At 36.7% G+C, this 24,910-nt stretch overlaps 1 protein-coding gene across 1 annotated transcript in view; it reads right to left on the minus strand.

Moving 5' to 3' along the window:
* Positions 1 to 24,910, minus strand: part of col27a1a (collagen, type XXVII, alpha 1a) — a 66,505-nt gene that overhangs the window by 8,945 nt on the left and 32,650 nt on the right. The window contains exons 15-45 of the mRNA XM_084387574.1: positions 23,958 to 24,011; positions 23,825 to 23,869; positions 22,876 to 22,929; positions 22,618 to 22,671; positions 17,849 to 17,902; positions 17,648 to 17,701; positions 17,512 to 17,565; positions 17,371 to 17,415; positions 14,637 to 14,690; positions 14,513 to 14,557; positions 14,369 to 14,422; positions 13,680 to 13,733; positions 12,954 to 13,007; positions 12,696 to 12,749; positions 7,958 to 8,011; positions 7,832 to 7,876; positions 7,684 to 7,728; positions 7,329 to 7,382; positions 6,569 to 6,622; positions 6,308 to 6,361; positions 5,195 to 5,248; positions 5,054 to 5,107; positions 4,862 to 4,969; positions 4,060 to 4,113; positions 3,848 to 3,955; positions 3,714 to 3,767; positions 3,529 to 3,582; positions 1,074 to 1,130; positions 928 to 981; positions 330 to 383; positions 178 to 231 (exon numbers count right to left, since the gene is read on the minus strand). Of these exons, the coding sequence (XP_084243700.1) occupies positions 178 to 231; positions 330 to 383; positions 928 to 981; positions 1,074 to 1,130; positions 3,529 to 3,582; positions 3,714 to 3,767; positions 3,848 to 3,955; positions 4,060 to 4,113; positions 4,862 to 4,969; positions 5,054 to 5,107; positions 5,195 to 5,248; positions 6,308 to 6,361; positions 6,569 to 6,622; positions 7,329 to 7,382; positions 7,684 to 7,728; positions 7,832 to 7,876; positions 7,958 to 8,011; positions 12,696 to 12,749; positions 12,954 to 13,007; positions 13,680 to 13,733; positions 14,369 to 14,422; positions 14,513 to 14,557; positions 14,637 to 14,690; positions 17,371 to 17,415; positions 17,512 to 17,565; positions 17,648 to 17,701; positions 17,849 to 17,902; positions 22,618 to 22,671; positions 22,876 to 22,929; positions 23,825 to 23,869; positions 23,958 to 24,011 (1,740 nt within the window). The remainder of the gene's footprint in view (positions 1 to 177; positions 232 to 329; positions 384 to 927; positions 982 to 1,073; positions 1,131 to 3,528; positions 3,583 to 3,713; positions 3,768 to 3,847; positions 3,956 to 4,059; positions 4,114 to 4,861; positions 4,970 to 5,053; positions 5,108 to 5,194; positions 5,249 to 6,307; positions 6,362 to 6,568; positions 6,623 to 7,328; positions 7,383 to 7,683; positions 7,729 to 7,831; positions 7,877 to 7,957; positions 8,012 to 12,695; positions 12,750 to 12,953; positions 13,008 to 13,679; positions 13,734 to 14,368; positions 14,423 to 14,512; positions 14,558 to 14,636; positions 14,691 to 17,370; positions 17,416 to 17,511; positions 17,566 to 17,647; positions 17,702 to 17,848; positions 17,903 to 22,617; positions 22,672 to 22,875; positions 22,930 to 23,824; positions 23,870 to 23,957; positions 24,012 to 24,910) is intronic.

Consider the following 24,910-nt stretch of genomic DNA (forward strand, 5'->3'; position numbering starts at 1 on the left):
GCATGAACATACACACACACACATCTAACCCATACTGCTGAAGTATGTGACAAGGCTCTGATTTCTACCACATGTTGTTCACGGCTGCTTTTCCAAAACATAAGTAATGAAATCTGAATTTCTTCAAAACATACGCACACACGCTAGCACACATACGAGCTGCGAGCATATCATTACCTGTTCTCCTTTGGATCCTTTGGGGCCTTGTATTCCACGTGGACCAGCATTACCCTAAAAATGCATTAAAAGAAATGAAAGAAAAGGTGTTTGTGTGCATGTTTAAGAGCGGGCACATCTGTAATCATCATCTGATATCATATTATACGCACAGGTAGTCCAGGAGCACCAGGTTTGCCTCGTAACCCATCAACACCTTGCTGACCCTGCGAATACAGAAACAATTATTTGAGAACGCAAGAATAATAAAAAAAACAATTGCAAAAATTATACATAACAAAAATAAATTATATATGGAATATTACGTAAAAAAATGATTATTTATTTATTTTATTTATTAATAATGAAAATTTGTCTTAAGAAAATTTGGAAATCTTGCCGTCCAATCTGAACAAACTCCTAAAGTATGAGCAATATTTATAATGATATTTTCCTTAGCAATCATTACTAATAATACTGTATATATTCTCTGTCCACAGTTCTACAATTTATCTATTAAAAAACATTCATCTCCACTCAAAACATATTTTTGCTGGGGGAAATTTCCATCTAACGTCAACCTAAATCAAAACCTTTTTGAAATGGTCTTCATTGTGATGTAATTTATAAAACATTTTACATTGTTCAGCCGATTAGCATATAAAATGGTGACATGTTGGTGTGTGCCGACGACGCTCCAGTAAAGGAGCTAATGTGCTTCATATGCAGTAAGACAATAGTGTGCTTTCTGGGTGGCTGTGTTTATCTCACCACGTATCCTGGATCTCCCGGCTCGCCCCTGTCTCCTCGCTTTCCAATTGGACCCTGAAAATACACAAACACATGCATGATGTTGTGAATATCGCTATTGAATTTAGAGTAAATCGGATATAAAAATGAAAATAAGAGAGACTCACTCTGAGTCCTGGCGGACCAGTAGGACCCTCCACCTTCCCATCATCCCCATGTTCACCCTAAAACATTACATAATGGAAAACGTCAAATGATTATAGAAAACTGATTCAAAGGAGTGTGTGTCTTCATATTAATGGTCAATACTCAAAAATATGGTCACACTTTAGAATAAGGTGGTAACACTTTAAAATACGGATCCTTCGTTAATGAATAACTACACAGGAACAAATGAGTAACACAATATTAACAATCTAGTAACTACAGTTAACTAACAAGTAACTCTGATTAACGAATTAGTAAGTAATAGCACACAGATTTAAGTGGTAGTTCACTATTAACTAATCAATAACTACTATTTTTTAATACTTCACAGAGAACTACTGAATTTTTTTACAGATTTAAGTGGTAGTTCACTAATAACTAATCAATAACTACTATTTTTCAATACTTCCCAGAGAAATAATGAAAAAAATTCACAATTCATGCAAAACTAATTAATAACTAATGCAGGACAAATTACTAGCACTAGATTAACATTACTGCTAGATACTGTACACTAATTATCAATATGTAATAGCGTAGCAGACTTATGATTTGGGAAAGCTGTCAATAATTAGCCTATGCACTGCTGTCTTTTAGAGAACTATTCATAAACTAAATCATTTTTAAGAATTGTTTTTATAAATGCACTTGTCTGGAACACTTACCCTGTGGCCGACTTTTCGGCAGTCCTCTGGACTGGCTTTGAATAACTAGACTCATCATGGTGAGTACTGGAACATACTGAGTCATCAGCCATCCAAATACCAGTTATTTTATTAAAGCTTGAGTCATTTGAGACACTTGAGTCATTACTAACATGATCTTCACTTTAGAATACGGATCCAAATAGGGGTATGTAGTAACACTTGAGTCATTACTAGTTAGTTAACATGATCTTCACTTTAGAATACGGATCCAAATAATTAGTAGTTCCTATAGAGGTATGTAGTAACACTTGAGTCATTACTAGTTAGTTAAAATGATCTTCACTTTAGAATACGGATCCAAATAGGGGTATGTAGTAACACTTGAGTCATTACTAGTTAGTTAACATGATCTTCACTTTAGAATACGGATCCAAATAATTTGTAAGTCCTATAAAAGTATGCATTAACACTTGAGTCATTACTAGTTATCATGATTCCATGCTGTAGTTACTAATGAAGAGCCAACCCGAAAGGGTAGAATCATCTAATCATTCACAGGATATATATACACACACATATTTTATATATATATATATATATATATATATATATATATACATATGAACAAAGAGACATACATAAAAACAATTTTGAGAGGTAGGTTAAATAATAAAATAACTGGTATTTGGATGGCTGATGACTCAGTATGTTCCAGTACTCACCATGATGAGTCTAGTTATTCAAAGCCAGTCCAGAGGAATGCCGAAAAGTCGGCCACAGGGTAAGTGTTCCAGACAAGTGCATTTATAAAAACAATTCTTAAAAATTATTTAGTTTATGAATAGTTCTCTAAAAGACAGCAGTGCATAGGCTAATTATTGACAGCTTTCCCAAATCATAAGTCTGCTACGCTACTACATATTGATAATTAGTGTACAGTATCTAGCAGTAATGTTAATCTAGTGCTAGTAATTTTTCCTGCATTAGTTATTAAGTTTTGCATGAATTGTGATTTTATTTCATTATTTCTCTGGGAAGTATTAAAAAAATTGTAGTTATTGATTAGTTATTAGTGAACTACCACTTAAATCTGTAAAAAATTCAGTAGTTCTCTGTGAAGTATTAAAAAATAGTAGTTATTGATTAGTTAATAGTGAACTACCACTTAAATCTGTGTGCTATTACTTACTAATTCGTTAATCAGAGTTACTTGTTAGTTAATTGTAGTTACTAGATTGTTAACATTGTGTTACTCATTTGTTCCTGTGTAGTTATTCATTAACGAAGGATCCGTATTTTAAAGTGTTACCAATAAGGTTTTATTTGTTAACTTTATCTAACATGAACTAACAATGAACAATGAAGTCTACAGCACTATTAGTCTTAGTTAACATTCATTTCAACATTTACTAGTACATTTCTACAAATAAAAGTTGTATTTGTTAACATTAGTTAATGCACTGTGAACTAGCATGGACAAACTGAACAATACTAACACTGACAATGATTATTAAATGTTGTAAAAAAAAAAATATATATATGTATTATATTTTATAATATAGTCAACTTATGTCAACAAATGAGACCGTATTGTAAAGGGTTACCAAAAATATGGATAAAATGATACTGTTTTCTTACCAAACTCATATTACATGGTATTTAAAAGGCACTGTGAGTATATATCATTGTAAGGTTTGGGTATTCAGGAAACTGTGCAGGTCACAAGCATAAAAATGTATGAACATAATGAGTGATGAATACATTTTACCTTTTCACCCTTTGGTCCCGGGGGTCCTATTGGCCCTTGAGGTCCTTTGTGACCCTGTAGAGAAAGAAAAGGCTTTTAAGCACCATTCCACTAGCAGACTTGAGTTGATCAATTAGTTGATCAACAGTTGATTGGTAATGTGCTAATATGATCATGTGATATTTGTACTTTTTTCTTTCTCTCACCTCATATCCGGATATGCCGGGATCCCCTTGCAGCCCCATACGCCCGGGAGCGCCCTGAGATATGTTAAGAAATGTTAAGTGAGTTGAACATTCTGCTAAACCTAAACTTAATAATAAAAGATGTATCTTTTTACCACATGTCCGATGGTTCCTCGTGATCCCTTTGGTCCGGTGGTTCCGATTGGTCCGATCTTTCCCATGGTTCCTGTCTCTCCCAGATGACCGATGTTACCTTTGGCACCCTGCAGGTATCGTGAAAGTGCAGTCAATATGGCTACTGTGCTCGAAAAATTAAAGATGAATAAAAAACTTCAACCAAAGAAAATCTTGACCTCTGATGTCTCACCTTAAACCCTGGTTTCCCTCTCTCGCCATTTTTACCAGGTTTTCCTTCAGGACCCTAAAACACACCCAAAAACAAAACCAGCTGTCATTTCACAAATAAAGATGACAGACAGTGTTGTTAATGTTTACTAAAAACTATAAACATACATAAAGCTAAAAAAAAAACAAAAAAAATTGGAAAAACTTACATTTATATTGAATTGAAATGCTGCCTTGTCAACTAACTGTAATAAAGTAAGTTTAAGTACTAAAATTACTAAAAATAAAATAAAAAAGAACTATAAAAAAAAACTTTGAGTGGTTAAAGTTCTGTTGGTCATTTTCAGGCATAATTGTTGAGATTTGTCAAATTTTAAAGAGTTTTAATACAAAAAAAAAAAAATAGTTTTGTCGATTTGCATTACATTACTGATCATAATGGTTCACTGTTGCTATGGTTACCTACTAGATTTTTATGATTCCTAAATACACAAAATAAAGTGGTTCCCCAAAGAACCTTTCAGTGAACAGTTCTGAAAAGAAACATTAGTGTGAAGAACATTCTACAGAACCTTTTCCACTATAAAGAACCTTTTGTGGAATGAAAAGATTCTATAGATGTTAAAGGTTCTTCATGGAACCATCAATACTACTAAAGAACCTTTATTTTAAAGAGTGTATTAAACCTGGTTTGCATATGTACTTTTTAAGATTTTTGCTTTATTATGGGGGTCGGGCAACACTCTTAAATCACACTCTTGTGTTGTTTACTAACTGAGTATACAGCAAGATATGAATGTGATCTAGCGTGTTGTATCACTCACTCTGACGCCAGTAAGCCCAGGGTCGCCCGGTGGCCCTTCTTTGCCCTTGACTCCAGGGTCACCTCTGACACCCTGCTCGCCCTCTCCACCCATGTCGCCTTTTTCACCCTGTTCAAAAAATAGAAAGTTTCTTTCTCCAGCTTTAAATCATGTATATCTGAAAAATAATTAACATAACTATCATTTTCTTACCTTCACGCCATCAGGGCCGGCTGGACCAGCCTCTCCCTCTAAACCTGGCTCTCCCTGTATCAAACAAACAAAAACGTGAGTATTGTTTTTGCACATTTATAAACACCAAACTAACTATTCTCAGATGTATTGAACACACACCCTTGTTCCGATAAGTCCAGCTGCCCCAGCGTTCCCCGCAGGCCCGAGTGATCCCTATGCAAACAATAAAAAGACATAATAAGAGTCCAAAAACACAGGCTGTTTTATTCTTTCTAGCAAGTTTATATTCTTTATATTTAATGACACGAGTCCAGTCAGCCAAACAGCAATTATAACCAATGACGTGTGACTGCCAAGCTCAGACTGGCATTATCTAACTTTAACAATATAAATATAGTCATACGGTTCCTCTTCAGACTGTGATTGTGACACATGCGCTACTCATTAGAGCAGCTCAATGGGGCCGAAGACTGCCAAAGAAAAGCAGATTTAGCAACACTTATTTAGCGCTGCATAACAGCACCTCAAGCAAGAAAATTATGGGAAATGGTTAACATTAATGTCAGGCTCTTTTCATGAATAGGATACCAAATAGGGCCAACAGTTCTTCAAAACGCAGTCTTAAAAACGCAGGCTTTTTTTCCCAACAAACGGTCAGTAAAAGGAGGAAGTCGTTGATTAGCAATCTCCAGAAGTCAAACTAAATGTTATATGAGCGGTTATTTTCAATTTAATTTATAGTGTTGTGTGGAACTTTTGCAAACCTGTTATTTTCTATTTATTTTCTCAATGAATACAAAAATAGATCAAAATAAACAACTACAAGGTTGCTAAATTATATGTAAATATATATGTGTGTGTGTGTGTGTGTGTGTGTGTGTATATATATATATATATATCACACACACAGACATTATGTGAATATAAAAGTTATATATCTTTTTATATTTGATGGGGGTTTTATATATAAATATTTTATATCCAAACTAGAATTTTTCAAAAGAATACACACACACACACACACACACACATATATATATATATATATTCTTAAATTCGCAACCTTGTAGTCGTTTTTTTAAAATATAGATATATAATTTTTTATATAATATACACATTGTAGCATGACTTTAATTTTTGATGGTGGACATGCTTATCGTGCTAGTTTAATTTGGTTAGGTTTATGTCAATCTAACATATTGAATTTTTCTCCAAATAAAAAACATTGGAAAGTACAGTGTTTTCATGAAGTGCGTCTACAGTTTATCCCACCTTTTCTCCAGGTTCTCCTGGAAGTCCGGGATCGGCAACTTTTCCTGCAGGGCCCTGAGAGAAAGAAATTGATGACAATACAGATGGATGAATTAAATGAAATTACTTTCATTAATCAAATTAAAGTATGACTGTGCGTGTAAATAGGATTAATCAGGGTAATCATTTTAATCTCAGTATCAATCACAATCAAGGGAATCAAAACAGACAGAAGCAACGGAAAACCCGGACGTGTGTTTGTGTCCGTGTGGAGTGGATTACCTTTGGCCCTGGATTTCCAGGAGGTCCGAGAGTTCCTGGGGGCCCTGGAGGTCCCTTGTCCCAAACAAACAAAATCATTTATCAGTAATACATACATACAAACCCACACACACACACACACACACACACACACACACACACACACACACACACACACACACACACACATTTCAATATAGCAATCTTCTATTATCTGAAGCCAAAATGTTAAACTGTGAAGCAGATTTAGTGTGTGTGTGTGTGTGTGTGTGTGTGTGTGTGTGTGTGTGTGTGTGTGTGTGTGTGTGTGTGTGTGTGTGTGTGTGTGTGTGTGTGTGTGTGTGTGTTTGTGTGTTTGTTTGTGTGTGTACAATCTCCCATCTACACCCTGGCAAAACTACTGCAAATCTTATTTACATTTTACAGCTACATAATCACAAACATTTAACAAACTACAAATGAGGGTTGAATGCCAAGAAAGACCAATTAGGTCATGAACTTGGTCAAATGAATTAGATAGGTTACCACATAATACAGTTATGTTATTATTAACATTATTTTATAGGTAACTAATCAACAAAAAGACTAAAGATTATTCTATATATTTCTGGGCTGAACGAGACAAAAATACTCATAGTTATGAAATGAGTGTCATTTTCTTGCTCATTTTCTTGAGTTGCTCAACACTCAGAGGATGTAAAGTAGATTCCCAGCTCTGTTTACATAAAAGACACTGGAAAATATGTTTGTGTGTGTAGAGCAGAAATAAAGCATCACTCACGGGCTCCCCTGCGATTCCTTTGTCTCCCGTGGCCCCGGATGGCCCTTGAATCCCCTACAAAAACAGATTTATAAATTAAATGATTATAATAGCAACAACTCAATAAATAAATTATTAATAAAAAATAAATAAATATTATTAAAATTCATTGTTTACAATGTAATATTACACTATTGCTTTTATTTTATTGTTACACATTTTCCTATTATTTGTATATTTTAACCCATGACAAATTTAGCTGCATTTTAACATGTATGATTATTACGTAAAAATATAAAAATTTTGAGGAACAGCCCTAAAAATATGCAAAAGAGATAACAATAACACCGTATCTAAATTTCAATAAGAAACAAACCAGAAATCCCTTTGGCCCCGCGTCCCCAGACTCGCCGATCTTGCCCTGCAGAGAGATGGGACAGATACCATCAGTCGACGATTGGACAGACATGGCAACAGTTACAGTAGAAACACAATCATAGATGTTTGTATATAGGGGGTTTTACCGCATGTCCTGGGAAGCCAATTTTTCCAGGAGGACCATCAGGACCCTGTGAGGAGACATACATTAATGTTAGATTCAAGTATGTACAGTAAATATCTCTGGTCACTGGATGAGCACTGGCCTTTACCTTTTTGCCTTCAGTACCGAGCTCACCTGGCACACCATCTGGACCTCTCGGACCCTGAAACAGAGGGGCAAATCAACACAAAAACATCTGATCTCCTCAGCTATGTCCAGTATACTAGCATATAGTGTTACTTTTCAAAAATATTTTGGGAAGCAGTACGCAGTAGTACTGTAACAATACAGATTTCTAACAAATGTTTGCAATTTTTCATTTTGTGAACTTTTGGCAGTCCGATTAAATAATGAGTTAAGAATTGATACTTTTTTCGGCCACACTTGAAATGGAAATTCAAGTTTAGTGCATTGTATTTAATAATTTAATTTAAATTGCATTGTATTGGCAAGAACGATGGCTCCCACAAGTCACAGTGTAACGTGAATGAGACATTTTTAAAATTATTCAATATACTTTATTTCGAGCTGTATATATATAAAATATTGGTAACACTTTAATTAACGGTGACGTAGTTACACTTTACTACATTTACTTATTATAGTAATAACAGTAAATGATGCATAATTACAAGTAACTAACCATAAACCAAACCCTAACCGTAGCTCTATCCTAAGTACTGTACATGCAGTTAATTAATATTACTCTTTACTTGTTTGAGTAAGTAAATGCAACTACGTCACCTTAAAATAAAGTGTAACCAAAATATTTTTTGTTAATTGAAATAAAGCTGAAATAAAATGAATTTAAATATTAGACGAAAAACCTCAACTTACAAACTATGTTCCCTTGATAACTAACTGGAATAAAATAAGTTGAAGTACTAAAATGACTGAAAAAAAAAATTTAAATAAAAAATAATAATTAAAGCTAAAAATAAATATTTTTTAAAAACTAAAATAAAAATGACAACGCACATAAAATTACTAAAGCAAAGTAAAATTAAAAACTGAAAATCTAAAAATAAAAAGATAATTCAAAAATATATATAAATACTATAGTAACATATAAATAATACAAAAAATAACTGAAAAGTTTGTACTCGGAAATAAAAACTACTATAGAAAATACTCTGTTAATAATGTTTATTATATTATTTACTAAACTCTTCATTATTTAAACAGTAAATGATCATATTAAAATATTTTAGCATACTCTAATTAATATTCATGAGATAAGCCATATTGTGAAATCCTAACCAGCATGTCTGACCCTCCCCCGTACCTCAAAAAAGTATGAGTAGTGCAACAGAATATGATTGCAAACACACTTTAAGTCCTGAAGTATATACTCAAACACTAGGGGGAGCTGTACTGTAGGATTTCAATAAGCGGGATAATGATATGTTGCAGTATATTGGGTTGTGCATGTAGGTCAATGTTCAAGAGGCTCTTGGGGTTTACACATGACACAAAACTGTTGCATCTGTCTGGATGCACACAAAACATAAATGTCTCACACACACATTTATGCTACACAATCCCAAACAACTGAATCCTCCTCCCCATCACACACAGCGGTTTGGCTCGCCTATAAAACTGCTACGAATGAGATCCGAACACAAGGACTTCATCAAGAGACCAGACACACATTAGCTCCCACTCGAAGAATGCTGTGTGTGTATGTGTGAGTGTGTGTGTGTGTGTGTGTGTGTGTGTGCACACTGATAATTACACTAACTTATGGTGTGTGCGTCCAGCCAAAAAACATCAGACTGTTGAAACAATACCATCATACAGTTTCTGCCAGCTGGCACACACACTCTTTGTCTGTTTCTCTCTCACACACACATTGGAGAAGCTGAAGGAACTTGGTAGAATATGTCGGAATACCATATGGCTTACTACTTATATTAATATGCTGACTAACCCGATAAACATCAATAAAACAGAAAATAAAGTGTTGCATTATCTTGTCGACACCTACTAATGCTGGAAAACATGTCAGCAGGACATTCCGCAGGTCCCTTGTGTTATCTAAACGAGTAAATTCAGTCTTTCTATGTGCTTCAAATATATACAGTGATAATGAAACATTTGGGAGTGTCTTTCTATTGCACTGATACCACAATAAACTTGTCACAGAAAAGCCAAAGGAATGAGGACAAACAGAACTTGCACATACAACAAAATAGATCAGAATTATAGCCTAGCGTTTAGTAAGTTTGGATCTAGATTGCTTGCCAAGGAGACACTACGCAATTGCTAATGTGATCTGAGGGGTTTTAGTATGTGCAGTTGATAGGGTTTTCTAGATGGTTGCCCACTGGTTCAAGTTCAAAGAGTTCACCCTTAAGTCTATGATATTTTGCGCTTTAGATACGGCTCATGTCCCATCTTCAGTAAGACTATTGGACTTTTAAGGTCTTTTTAAATAAAAGATTATGGGTTTTGTTCAAATATCTCAAGCAATTGCAATACTTGCCTTAACAAACGCCACCAAAAAGTGCCAAAGAGACAAAAAACAAAACATAAAACAACATAAAGAACCATTTTTTGTAGAATTACCATTGATGAATTGGTTACAATTTCACATTTGCATGTAGTAAAGTATTTTTGAAAGATATGTTTTATTCTGTTTCAAATAAACATTGATCAGTCAATGTCAGTTTATCACATACACTCTATGCTGTTTTGGCCAGTTCTACTTCTCAGTGATGGAGGAAGTCGAAGGCGGGAAACAAAAATGGGGTTAAACGCATCATTGAATCAATGAATCATCAAGACAACACGTTGTGATTTACAGACTCAGCGACTGGCTCTAACTAAGACCAGACAGCGGCGCAGAGAAACTCTCCTGAGTTTGTTTCTATAGATCCCAGAGCTCAGTCTCCTCTCCAGTAATTCATGAGGATTCTGCCGGTTAATGAAAAATATCTGATGACTAACAGTCTACCAATTTAACTAACTAAGTATTTATCTATTAGATGACTAACTAGCCTATCACTTTAAATACGTAAATAAGTAACCAACTAACTAACAAACAAACAAACTAACTAACTAACTAACTGACTGACTAACTAACTAACTAACAACTTAACTAGCCTACTAGGTTATCCAACTAACTAACAAACTAACTAACTAACTAACTAACTAACTAACTGACTGACTGACTGACTGACTGACTGACTGACTGACTGACTAACTAACTAACTAACTAAACTAGCCTACTAGGTTATCCAACTAACAAACAAACTAACTGACTGACTGACTGACTGACTAACTAACTAACTAACTAACTAACTAACTAAACTAGCCTACTAGGTTATCCAACTAACTAACTAACTAACTAACTGACTGACTGACTGACTGGCTGGCTGGCTGACTGACTAACTAACTAACTAACTAACTAACTAACTAACTAACTAACTAACCTAGCCTACTAGGTTATCCAACTAACTAACTAACTAACTAACTGACTGACTGACTGACTGACTGACTGACTGACTGACTGACTAACAAACAAACAACTTAACTAGCCTATCCAACTAGTTATCCAACTAACAAACAAACTAACTAACTAACTGACTGACTGACTGACTGACTGACTGACTGACAACTTAACTAGCCTACTAGGTTATCCAACTAACTAACTAACTAACTAACTAACTACTAACTAACTAACTAACTGACTGACTGACTGACTGACTGACTGACTGACTAACAACTTAACTAGCCTATCCAACTAGTTATCCAACTAACAAACAAACTAACTAACTAACTAACTGACTGACTAACTGACTGACTGACTGACTGACTAACAACTTAACTAGCCTACTAGGTTATCCAACTAACTAACAAACTAACTAACTAACTAACTAACTGACTGACTGACTGACTGACTAACTAACTAACTAACTAACTAACTAACTAACCTAGCCTACTAGGTTATCCAACTAACTAAATAACTAACAAACTAACAAACAAACTGACTGACTGACTTACTAACAACTTAACTAGCCTATCCAACTAGTTATCCAACTAACAAACAAACAAACTAACTAACTAACTAACTGACTGACTGACTGACTGACTGACTAACTAACTGACTCACTAACTAGCCTACCAGTTTATGCAACTAACTAACTGACTGACTGACTAACTAACTAACTGACTGACTGACTGACTGACTGTCTGTCTGTCTCACTCACTCACTCACTCACTCACTCACTCACTCACTCACTCACTCACTCACTCACTCACTCACTCACTCACTCACTCACTCACTCACTCACTAACTAGCCTACCAGTTTATGCAACTAACTAACTAACTAACTAACTAACTTACTAGCCTACCAGTTTATGCATCTAACTAACTAACTAAAACATAAATGTGTGGTGCCATCTCAAAGAGGCACAAAATCTCTTTCTCTGACCTTCTCCTGGTCTGTTTCCTGCTGGGGGAATGATCTGCCTAACTCAACCAGAGCGGCTGAGACGGTGACCATTTTCAACACTTGATCCATTAATACTAACACTTTATCTTCTATTCTATATCTATTATCTTAAAAAAAAGAAAAGAAAAAAAGTCCAGAATAACCTGGGAAGGGTCATAGCACTTGCATATTGTTGTCCTATTGTTAGTTTCACTGCTTCTATTGTTCTCATTTGTAAGTCGCTTTGGATAAAAGCATCTGCTAAATGAATAAATGTAAATGTAGAAATGGTGTGCTGGTTAAAGCTCAAGGCTGGTAACCAGAAGGCCACTGGTTCAGTCCTTGTACTGTTTTACTTTAGATTAAAGTGAAATGACTGACTTGCACAATTATGATGCCCAGATGTCTTACCCGTCTTCCTTTAGGTCCTCTCAAGCCGACGGGTCCACGTGATCCCGGTGGACCCTATAAAAAAGATATTGTTAAATGATGTTTTCTCTTTCTTCTGTTCTGGCACACTCTATGGGGTGAGTGTCAGAGACTGGCCCCTGTCTCCATCACTGCTACTATGGGTGTATGTTTGTATTGTCTGTCCAAACTAAAAGCACAGAACATTTCACAGAAGTGTCTGACAGCTTCAGACTATCTGAGGATCTGATGTAGACTTACAGGACTGCCTGGTGCTCCTGTTGGGCCGCTCTCTCCAGGGGTTCCTGGGTGCCCCTGTAAGTGATGACGAACATGTAAAACAGACACACACACACACCCTTCAAAATATTCCCCCGGTTTCACAGATAGGGCTTAAGCCTAGTCCTGGCCTTAAATGCATGTGTGAGCAGTTTTAACTGAAAGCAACTTATTTAAATCTTATAATACGTCAGTGCCATTGTTTTGACTCAAGATTCACTCCAGTAATGTTTTTTTTCTTTTTCTAGGGCACATTTATAAAAGCTACTTAAATGCCTTAATTGACCTAAGGTCTAATCTTGGCTTAATCTAAACCCTGTTTGTGAAACCGGGCCATTATATTTTATTTTGCATTACTATGGTATATTTTTATGGTAATCTCATAGTATGTTTTGTATATTTGTAACCCACAACCCACACCAGACACACATGAGCTCACGACTGGGAGGAAGTGGGCCATGTAACTATGATGGACAGCTGAACTTCCTGTTTTAAACAACATTCATAATTTGAGGGAGACAGAAAGAGGGAGGAAGGGCACGCTGAGAATTTAAGGGCAGTGTTTGTCAAGTCAGGTCAAGTCAACTTTATTTATATAGCGCTTTTTACAATACAGATTGTTTCAAAGCAGCTTCACAGAGATAACAGGAAAATACTGCAACAAAGCTTGTTTCTATGAGTGTGTGTTTGTGAGTATGAGTGGCGTACCGTAGATCCTTTATCTCCTGGAGGTCCGGGCAAACCCATCTCTCCACGATCACCCTAAATAAATCACATAACAGAACATTTATACTAGCGTTCAAAAGTTTGGGGTCTGGAAGATTTTCTAGCATTTTTGAAAGAAGACTCTTTCTGCACTTATTTGATCAAAATACAGTAAAAACAGTAATATTGTGAAATATTATTACAATTTCAAATAACTGTTTTCTATTAAAATATATTTTAAGATGTCATTTATTCCTGTGATCAAAGCTGAATTTTCAGCATCATTACTCCAGTCTTCAGTGTCACATGATCCTTCAGAAATCATTCTAATATGATGATTTGCTGCTAAAGAAACATTTCTGATTATTATCAATGTTGAAAACAGTTGAGCAGCAAACTCTGGTATACTTTTTTTTTCATAACTCTTTGATGAATAGAAATTTCAAAAGAACAGCATTTATTTCAAATATCATTTTTTATAACATTATAAATGTCTTTACTGTCCCTTGTGATGAATTAAATGCATCTTTGCTGAATGAAAGTATTATATATACTGTATATATAACCTGGACCCAATGAGTGTGCAGCTCTGATCAGTCTCTCCACCTACTTCACGAGGTGCATGATGGGATGCTTCTATACTCTATTGAAGGAGTTGACATGTTTACTGCACAGTCTCAGGTGTGTCTTACCTTCTCTCCAGCGAGTCCAGCCTCTCCTGCAGGACCGATGAAGCCAACGAGACCCTACAAACACATCATCATCATCATCATCATCATCATCAGTGTGAGGGTCAGACGTGTGTTCAGAGGCTATAACTCTGTCTATATACTCACCCTCTCACCCATGGGTCCAGCCTTCCCTGTGACACCCTGCTCGCCCTGAAAGACATCAGAGAGTGTGTTGAGTGACCCTGCGTGTTTTAGGAGATTTGTGTGTTTATATTGCTCATGTTCTCACTTTGACCCCTTCAGGTCCAATTGCCCCAGGGAAACCCTTACTGCCCATCTGACCCTGGATAAACAAAAGAGAAGATTTGTTACGAGACAAACAATGATGAAAGACACGACCGTACATATAAACACAGTTTCACAAGTGAAAAAAATGAAGAGAATGAAGCTTATGTGTTATGAGAACATCACATGATCTCAATTCTGCTATTGTACCGTCTATACAGTGCTATACATTTTTTCATTTATATAGTGCATTATAGTGGTAATTGAAACGCTTTACAAACAACTATTTGAAAAATAAAAAAGTAAAAATTGAAGAAAATAATGGCATCACTTTACTTGAATCGTTTATATTTAATGGATTATAAAAATATTTTAATGCATTAATTATGCCTTGTAATGCATAATATGATCACATTAATAATTCTAACCACAGTTATGATACATTAAAAAGCATGACAAACCACCAATTTCAGATGTTACAAGGAATCTGCAAATATAACACATTTTAACTTTGGTTACAAATATTTAAGAAAATATAAAATGTATTACAAATTACCTTATAATGCATTAGACTCGATTAAAGTGTTACCAAAATAATTATTTAATTTTGTTATGGTTCAAATTACTTTTGGACATTTCAGATCATAATTTTGCGATTTACAATTCAGTTTTGACTCAAAATATTTTATTATTCATCAAAATAGTAAGAGATCACATCCAATTCATATGCATGAGCTAAGCCATTAAATAAAGTAATGTTCAAAATAATTGATCAATTAGCACTTGCATATTGTTAGTTTGATTGCTTCTACTGCTCCTCATTTGTAAGTCGCTTTGGATAAAAGCATCTGCTAAATTATTAAATGTAAATGTTAATTAAAATACTGTCATAATGCCAAAAAATCTTAATGGTTATAAAACAAACTGTTTTTTTACGCAAAAAAACAATACACATTTTTTCTTTGATTGTGGGTGAAATATGACATTTGTTCATGAGATTCACCCATAAGTCACTGACATGTTTGATTATGTTGGAGAGTACGTGCGTATGCATATTAATGCACAAGAGCTGCGGTCAGAACACAAAGAGAACAGACTGAACGCCTCACCAACACATATCCAATTACTGACCGCACAGAGGAAGATGAGGAAAACAGATACCTGTCTGAGGACAGGATGATGGAGAACATCCAGAAATGTTCTGAGTTTGTGCCAGAGAAGCGCTGAGTTAGGTTAAACAAGAAAAAGAGGAACGAAAGAAGGGGAAAAAAACAGGAAAAACAGAGACAGAGCGGGAATGTTATGCAACACAGAGGATGTTCACTAAACGTTCTGCCTTATGAGGCTGGATTTATGCTTTTCTTCTGTTTTTTAGAGAAAAACAATCCCAGAGTTACTTGCTTTGATGATTCATTGACATTTTAAATTATTATTATACTTATTTTATATTAAGATCCCCCATTGCTCCACCTTGTGGTCCATTGAGGGAATGTACATTGCTGATCTCACACAAAATTGTAAAGGGGAATGTCATGAACTCATGTCCAGGTCATATTTCAACCACAAATCAAAAGGAAATAATGTACAAAAACATCTATCTAGGGAGGGAAAAAAACGGGATTATTTTTGGCAGCATATAAAAATGGAGTGAATGAGCAGGACTGTTTCACAACCGTTTCATTTCCATGTGCTTTTGTTGTGATTGTATTCCACTGATGGAGACTAGTGGCTGAATATGTCATTGCAAAGGTGATTACTGAATACTGTGCTGATGTACTACGCTTTGACTGTTGAACAAACTGTCTATCTATCTATCTATCTATCTATCTATCTATCTATCTATCTATCTATCTATCTATCTGATGACTAACTTAGCCTATCAACTAACTATTATAAAATCTATATATCAGAAGACTTGACTAGCCTACCAGTTTAACTAACAAACTAACTAACTAACCAGTTAAAGTAACTATAATAGAAATGTTTATTTGCAATAGTCTAAAATTAACAAATGCATCACCAATGCAACTTTAAAGCCTTTAAAACATCCTGCCTCTAAAAATTTGAATATATATATATCCATATTTTAGTAGCACTGAAATTCTATTATAGTTTTTATTCATATTTTGATCAGTTTTTATCCGTTTTAATTTTATTTAAAGTTTTAGTAATTTTGTTGTGTTTTTGTCAATTTTAATAGTTTTTTTAACATGTCTATATATAGTTATGTTTTTTTAGTTTTTGTTATTTAACTCCATCAAGTTAAACAAAATTTAAATGAGAAATGTTGCCTTGGCAACTAGCTGAATTTTAAGTTTTATACATTTTATTTTATTTTTTGTTAACATTTATTTTGTAATAATTATAAATTATAATTTTCAGTTTCAGTTTTAGGTAACTATAATAATCCTGTCTAAAACAATCACACATCAAAAATCACACATTTCTTGGAAAATATATATTTTTACCGTTTACCAACAGGCAACCAGCAAAAAGTAATTTTCATATATAGATTCCCTAATTCTTCCCCAGATCTCTTCTATTATAATTTTTTTTTAAATGGCTGAAAATTGTCTCAGCTGTTTTGATCTAAATTCAGTATTGTTTCCTATTTTATTTTATTTAGCTTTTCCTTACTCTGTTCAGCACTTTGGTCAGCTTTGTTGTGTTGAAATGTGCTATATATATATATATCAAATTTACTTATTTACTTACAAATATATTAAATCTCAACTCACCTCGAGTCCTACTGGCCCCGGTGGTCCTACAGGACCCTCATCACCCTAGAAATTAAAATGAAGATAAACTCATTGTTGTCTAACAGGCCTATTTTAAAGACATTCAGACCATGCAAATAACACACACACACACACACACACCTCTCGTCCAGCCGCTCCTCGAGGTCCTGGTAAACCTCTGGCTCCAGGCTTACCCTATGAAGAAACCATCAACAGCATGAAGATACACATATTCAAAACACCTGTTTTTACAAGATTTTCTTCATATATAACACACCTTTGGTCCCTCGGGTCCATTGAGTCCAGGTTTTCCGATGTCACCAGGGAAACCCTGTGAAAAATTAACCGCAAATCTTAAACGCATCAATCAGCATCACATATTTTATATATTTGCTAAAGGAATAAACTATTGCGACACATTCAGATATGAAACAGCATCAGTGTAGTTTTAAAAAGGTTATGAGATGTTGATTCCTACCTCAAGTCCTGGTGGACCTGGTAATCCACTGGGCCCTCTCTCTCCTGTCTTGCCCTTCAAAACACACAAATTCACCCAGATGCTGATTCAGATGCTGATACACAATGAAATAAACTGAACGTTCAGATCATGAGCTTTTAGGTTAAACTGTTCATTTAGACCTCAGGCACTCCATATGCTTAGATTTGAGTGCTGATAAATGGACAAAACTCACACATGTTCTCACGTACATGTAAAAAAAAAAACCCCATTATGTTACACTATGTAGATTTTTAATACCTGATTATAGGCAAAAAAAAACCTATTCTGTTAAAGTGGCCAAATTATGCCCTTTTGCAAAGTCTTGATTTAGTTTAGAATACTAGAATACTAATACTAGAGGTTTTCATGCTTGAATGTTAAAAAAACATTAAAATATTTCTCCTCGCTTCCCAGTCAGTCAGTAATGCTCTGTTTAGTTCCTGTCTCTATGAAGCCCCTCCTTCAGTAAAGCACAATGCGCTCTGATTGGTCGGCTGGATCAGTGTGTTGTGATTGGTCAACCACTTGGAGCGCGTTTGAAAAATGTTACACGCCACTAACTCACTCACTCAACCAGCCCCGCCCCTTTGTTTTGCGTATGAATTACTAAAACGAGGAATATTGTGACGAGTTCGCTCCCGGAAGAAACTCAAGACTACAATGGAGGCGTTTCAGGGAGTTCAGAAACAGTGACCCTGATATAGAGAATAACTCCTGCTGGAGGGACTTTGTGCTTTGTAACTTTGCAGACCTTTTTAATGCAACAGCGACATTAAAGAAACACACTAAACAAAGTTGAACATGTAAAAAAAACATTATAGGTCCTCTTTAAAGGAAAGGTTCGTTTATCTATTATTTAGCCATTTCTATTTATGAAGAAATGTTTTGAAAGAAATGCTATTTTACATGGCTTTCAAGGTTCAAAATGGATGTAAAAAGCGTCAGAAAAATTACTCATACAATTGATGTGATTCTGTATGGATTCAGAAGACTTTGAATATTGTGCACAAGTCACATGGATCACATGTTTAGAAATTTCGATGGCGCTGTTGAGACTTTCTGGTTCTCAACATTCCAAGATCCAAGATGGCGGCGCGAGTACATCGCGAGGCTCGCGGTCTCTCCAGATTCTGTAATTTAGCAGTATTTTTCTTGCTCATTTCGGGTCTGTTCGTCCAGAACAGTTGTGCCTTAACATCGTACACCCAAGGTGAGCTTTTGGATATTGGTTTGCGAATTTCCGACAGTTTTATGGACAACCTTCGACTCCTTCCTGAGATCGCCAGATCACCCGAGGCTATGCACTCTGCCCGGCCGGGCGGAAGTGCTCGCAGGCGCCGGCGAGATCGTAAACAAAGGCGGGGGAAGCGCGGAGGACTAAGAGCTAAGCTAAAGCTAACACCACACCGGCTCTCTTTACCCAGCATTTTGCTTGCCAATGTACGGTCGCTGTTGAACAAAATGGAGGAGATTCGACTCAACATCACATACAGCAAGAGACTTTTGAACTGTAATGTTCTAATTTTCACGGAAACATGGTTAAACAGCGGAATACCGGACAACGCTATTGAGCTAGCGGGACGCCATACATTCCGGGCGGATAGAACATTAGATGGCTCCGGTAAGACCAGAGGTGGTGGATTGTGCATTTACATTAACAAAGCTTGGTGCACAAACTCTGCTATTGTTGGGAGACATTGTTCAGCTAACCTTGAGTTTCTCATGGTTAAATGTAGACCGTTTTATCTACCGCGGGAGTTCACTTCCACTATTATAACTGCAGCCTATATTCCCCCGGATGCTGATGCCAAGTTTGCTATGAAAGAACTTCACGCAGCCATCAGTAAACAACAGACCGTTCAGATTTCTCACTCCAGGAAAGGTTTCTACACACAGACTGGAGTATGTTTGCTTCTCAAGCCACCAGTGGCTCTCACACGGACATTGACTGCTACACCTCCTCTGTACTGGATTATATTAATACCACCATTGACAGTGTTACAACCCAGAAGCAGATCACCACATACCCAAATCAGAAGCCATGGATGAACAGGGAAGTGCGACTCCTATTGAAGACACGCAATACTGCCTTCAGATCAGGAGATGCACAAGCCTATAGTACATCCAGAGCAAATCTGAAAAGGGGCATCAAAGAGGCCAAGCACTGCTACAAGCTTAAGATAGAGGGACACTTTTCCAACGCTGACCCTCGGCGCATGTGGCAGGGCATTCAGGCCATCAGTGACTACAAACCCTCTCACTCCACCCCCGCAGCCACTGATGTCAACTTCCTGAACGAGCTAAATGACTTTTATGCTCGCTTTGAAAGAGACAACAGAGAAACTGCCACCAAGCTCAAATCCTCAGCTGACCACCCACCGATCACACTCTCCTCCACAGATGTCTGCAATGCACTGAGCAGGATCAGCGCGCACAAGGCTGCTGGACCAGACAACATCCCTGGACGCGTACTCAGGGCATGTGCGGAGCAGCTCGCTGGGGTTTTTACAGACATTTTCAACCTGTCTCTTGCCCAAGCAGCTGTACCAACATGCTTTAAATGCACTTCCATTGTGCCAGTGCCAAAACACTCCAGCCCGAAGTGCCTTAATGACTACCGCCCTGTAGCACTCACACCCATCGTAATGAAGTGCTTTGAGCGGCTGGTCCTGGCACACCTAAAAGACTCTCTACCATCCACATTGGACTCACACCAGTTTGCCTACCGTAGCAATAGGAGCACAGAGGATGCAGTCTCCATGGCACTGCACTCTGTGCTCACACATCTGGACAATAAGAACACTTATGCACGCATGCTGTTTGTTGACTTCAGCTCAGCATTCAACACTGTCATCCCAACTAAGTTAATAGCCAAACTTGGAGACCTGGGCTTCAACACCTCCATGTGCAACTGGATTTTGGACTTCTTGACCAACAGACCCCAGAATGTTCGATCAGGCTCCAACTGCTCCACATCCATCACACTCAACACTGGTGTACCACAGGGCTGTGTGCTAAGCCCGTTCCTCTACTCCCTCTTCACCTCCGACTGCAAGCCTGTGTACGGATCTAATTCCATCGTCAAGTTTGCGGACGACACTACGGTGATTGGTCTCATCAGCAACAACGATGAGACTGCCTATAGGGAGGAGATCAAGCACCTGGCCACATGGTGCACCGAAAATAACCAGCTCCTCAACACCACCAAAACGAAGGAGCTCATCGTGGACTTCAGGAAAGTGTCAAGAGGCACACACGACACCATCCACATCAATGGAATGGCTGTTGAGCGTGTCTCCAGTTTCAAGTTCCTGGGGATCCACATCTCGGCGGACATGACCTGGACAACCAACACCTCCAGCCTGGTCAAGAAGGCTCACCAGCGCCTTTTCTTCCTGAGGACACTGAGGAAGAATCAGCTTTCCTCCACTATCCTGGTGAACTTCTATCGCTGTGCAATAGAAAGCATCCTGACCAACTGTGCTACAGTGTGGTATGGGAGCTGTTCTGTTGCAGAGCGCAAGGCACTGCAGCGGGTGGTGAAAACCGCCCAGCGCATCACTGGGACTCCACTACCTGCCATCGAGCACATCCAGAGGAAACGCTGTCTGCATCGAGCTCGCAGCATCCTTAAGGACTCCTCTCACCCAGCCCACAGACTGTTTTCTCTCCTGCCCTCCGGCAGGCGTTTCAGGTGCCTCCGGACCAGGACCAGCAGACTAAAGAACAGTTTTTTCCCCAGAGCTGTCTCTTTATTAAACTCTAACCCTCATTGATCCCACTCCCCTTATATACTGATTGACTCTCATCTCCCTCCTCACACCTGCCTCCATTTTGTTATTTGCAATACTATAATGTTCATTTGCACTGCTGACTGTTATTACAGTAACAACTGTTTACATATGCATCTTGCACTACTACCTTGACTGGAATATGCTCAATTTGCACTGCCGACTGTTTATTACAGTACCGACTGTTTATATATACATTGCAATATCGTACCTTAACTGTAATATGCAATTACTTTCCACTGCACTTTCACTCGGATAGCTTCTGTCCAAACTTTATTTGCACTACTTTAAATCCATTGTTATACTGCTCATTAGCCTAACTTATACATATATCTATTTGTTAAATTCTGTTTATAGTAATAGCCATCTGTATACTATGCTCACATTCTGTTTATAGTAACAGCCATCTGTATATATATTCATAGTACATATCTATCTGTAAAATTCTGTTTATAGTAACAGCCATCTGTATATTATATTCAGTACATATCTATCTGTAAACATTCTGTTTATAGTAATAGCCATCTGTATATTATTATATTCAGTACATATCTAGCTGTAAACTCTGTTCACAGTAATAGTTATCTGTATATTATATTCATAGGACAATCTATCTGTAAATTTTTGTTTATAATAGTATTCAACTCTATATTTATTCAGTACATATCCATGTTCTGCACTTATGGAACCACTGTATATCCTGCACTTGCTGCTATTGCACTTCTGGTTAGACCTAAACTGCATTTCGTTGCCTTGTACCTGTACTTGTGTAATGACAATAAAGTTGAATCTAATCTAATCTAATCTAATCTCATGGGGACTAATTACATATAAAAAAAGCAATACGAACGAGAATTTCTACTTTTAAACAGAAAAAAGTAAGTCATCCGGGATTGGCACGTGAGATAACGTGAGTGTGCGTTTATCCAGACCGATTATTTTAGGAAAGAAACAAACCTGTTGTCCTGGTTTTCCACGAGGTCCTGGTGATCCCGGCAAACCCTGCACACCCTGAAACAAACAAAAATAAAATGCACACAGTTATATATTCGTCAGATTCAAGAGCATGTATGTGAGAGAGTGCATGTGTAACTGTCCACGAAAGCTCTAAGACCGGGGCAATGAGAAGACATCTGGACGTCCACTGCTCCGTGCTGACAGTGTGCAAATGTGTATTTGACAGAGGGAAATGAGGGGTCACTCTGGGAGCTATACCTTGTCTCCTTGGAACCCAATCTCCCCCTGCTCTCCAGGAAGCCCAACGTCACCCTGACAGAAAAAAGGTGAAAGAGAAGGAAGTAAGTAACAAGTCATGAAGTAAGTCAAAGTCAGAAAAGAGACCAGAGAAAGTGATGGAAGACGATGGTTAGGGCAAGAGTTCATTCAAGCCTGATCATTTAAACTAACGTAGTCATAAACTGTTAAAACAACACTCCAGATTTAATGCAAGTTACATGGACAGCATTTGTAGCATAATGTTATTTAGCACCGAACATCATTTCTTCCTCAGGTTTTAGAACAAGTGTGGTAAAAGTACATCCACAAGACTTAAACATTACATGAGCCGACAGGAGACTAGGGTGCTAGAATCTTTTAACTTTTGCACAATATACACAAGGACACCTGAAAGGGACTGTTTTTATGAATAAAACTCTATTCGTTCATATTAAGTTGGTTATGCATCCACTTATTAAAGTATTAGCATTGCTAAATGGCTAATTTAGACAATATTACAGGGAACTTTACTAATTTTTTAATTCAAGTGGAAGAAATACAAGCTTTAATTTTGCACTTTTAATACTTCCAGAAAGCTGACCCAATAGACTTGCAATGTATGTGCATTAATAAAGCTGTTTTGCTTTATTTAAATTTTTTTTTTTTTTTTTTTAAGTAAATAATTGACCATGATAATCAACATTGTGCCATAAAAGCTGTCAATAAAGCTTAACGTGTACTGAACTCTCTCTCAAAAATCTGTTTGTGTTTGTACCTCAAAAATAATTCTACAGAACTTCATTTTGGCAAACCCATTTAAAATCTCTTTGACCACATGCCACTCAAGGCTGGAGCTTTTAAAACATGCGTAACACAGGCTGGCCAATGGGGAGAGAGAATTTCAATCACATGCTGCAAAAACAGGCCAATAACAGAGTATTCAGATCACCTTATCACCTTTCAGTCCGGGCTCGCCCATGTTCCCCGGGACGCCCTGGAACAAACACAAACACACACACACTAAAGTGGCTGGTGAGTGCTTGAGATACAGTATGAGTGGGCTACATGTGTGCATGACTTACTTTTAGTCCGTTTGGTCCTGGTAAACCGACTATCCCGGCAGGGCCCATATCACCCTGGAGAAGAGAAGAGAAGAGAAGAGAAAAGGTTTTAATGTTTTATTGAAGTAAAACATAATGCTCAGAGGGCCTGAAGGGGGCACATGATCTCACTTTGAACAAACCAACAGAAAATATGCCATCAACTTGTTAGCATTTTGTAAAAGCAAATGTGGATTTAATCTGCACATCATGCTGGTTAGGTTACTAAACCAGCAACAGACTGTGCTTATAAAAGCTGAACGCAGAGTGAGCAGACATCCAGATGAAAGCCTGACAAAGTTGGATGTGATTTGTATCGATGATTAGTTATAACTTTAATTTGATTGCTATGCTACCGTTCTAAGGTTTTGGGTTGGTAAGATTTTGTTAATGTTTTTGAAGAAAGTCTCACACAGGCTATAATACAGTGAAACAGTAATAGTGGGAAATATTATTACAATTACACTTGTTTTCTGTTTGATCACAGCTGATTACTCCAGTCTTCAGTGTCACATGATCCTTCAGAATGATGATTTGCTGCTCAAGAAACATTTATGATTATCAGTGTTGAAAACAGTTGGGCTGCTTCGTATTTTTGTGGAAACCGTGAAACTTTTTTTTTTTTTTTTAAGATTCTTTGATGAATTGAAAGTTCAAAAGAACAGCATTTATTTGAAATAGAAATCTTTTGCAACATTATAAATGTCTTAACTGTCACTTTTGATTAATTTAATGCATTCTTGCTGAATAAAAGTATTAATTACCTAAAAAACTTTACCACTTTGATTTATACTTCTCTTTTTCCAGCATGCACATTTGTGTAATTGCTCAAATGACAAAGTTTTTTTTTCTGCCTGTATTTGATTCATTTCCATTAATCTACATAATTCACATTGCACTTATATTGTGCACGCATTTAAAAAAAAATAAAAAAA

Source organism: Rutilus rutilus, assembly GCF_951802725.1.
Source record: "Rutilus rutilus genome assembly, chromosome: 18".
Taxonomy (NCBI): domain Eukaryota; kingdom Metazoa; phylum Chordata; class Actinopteri; order Cypriniformes; family Leuciscidae; genus Rutilus; species Rutilus rutilus.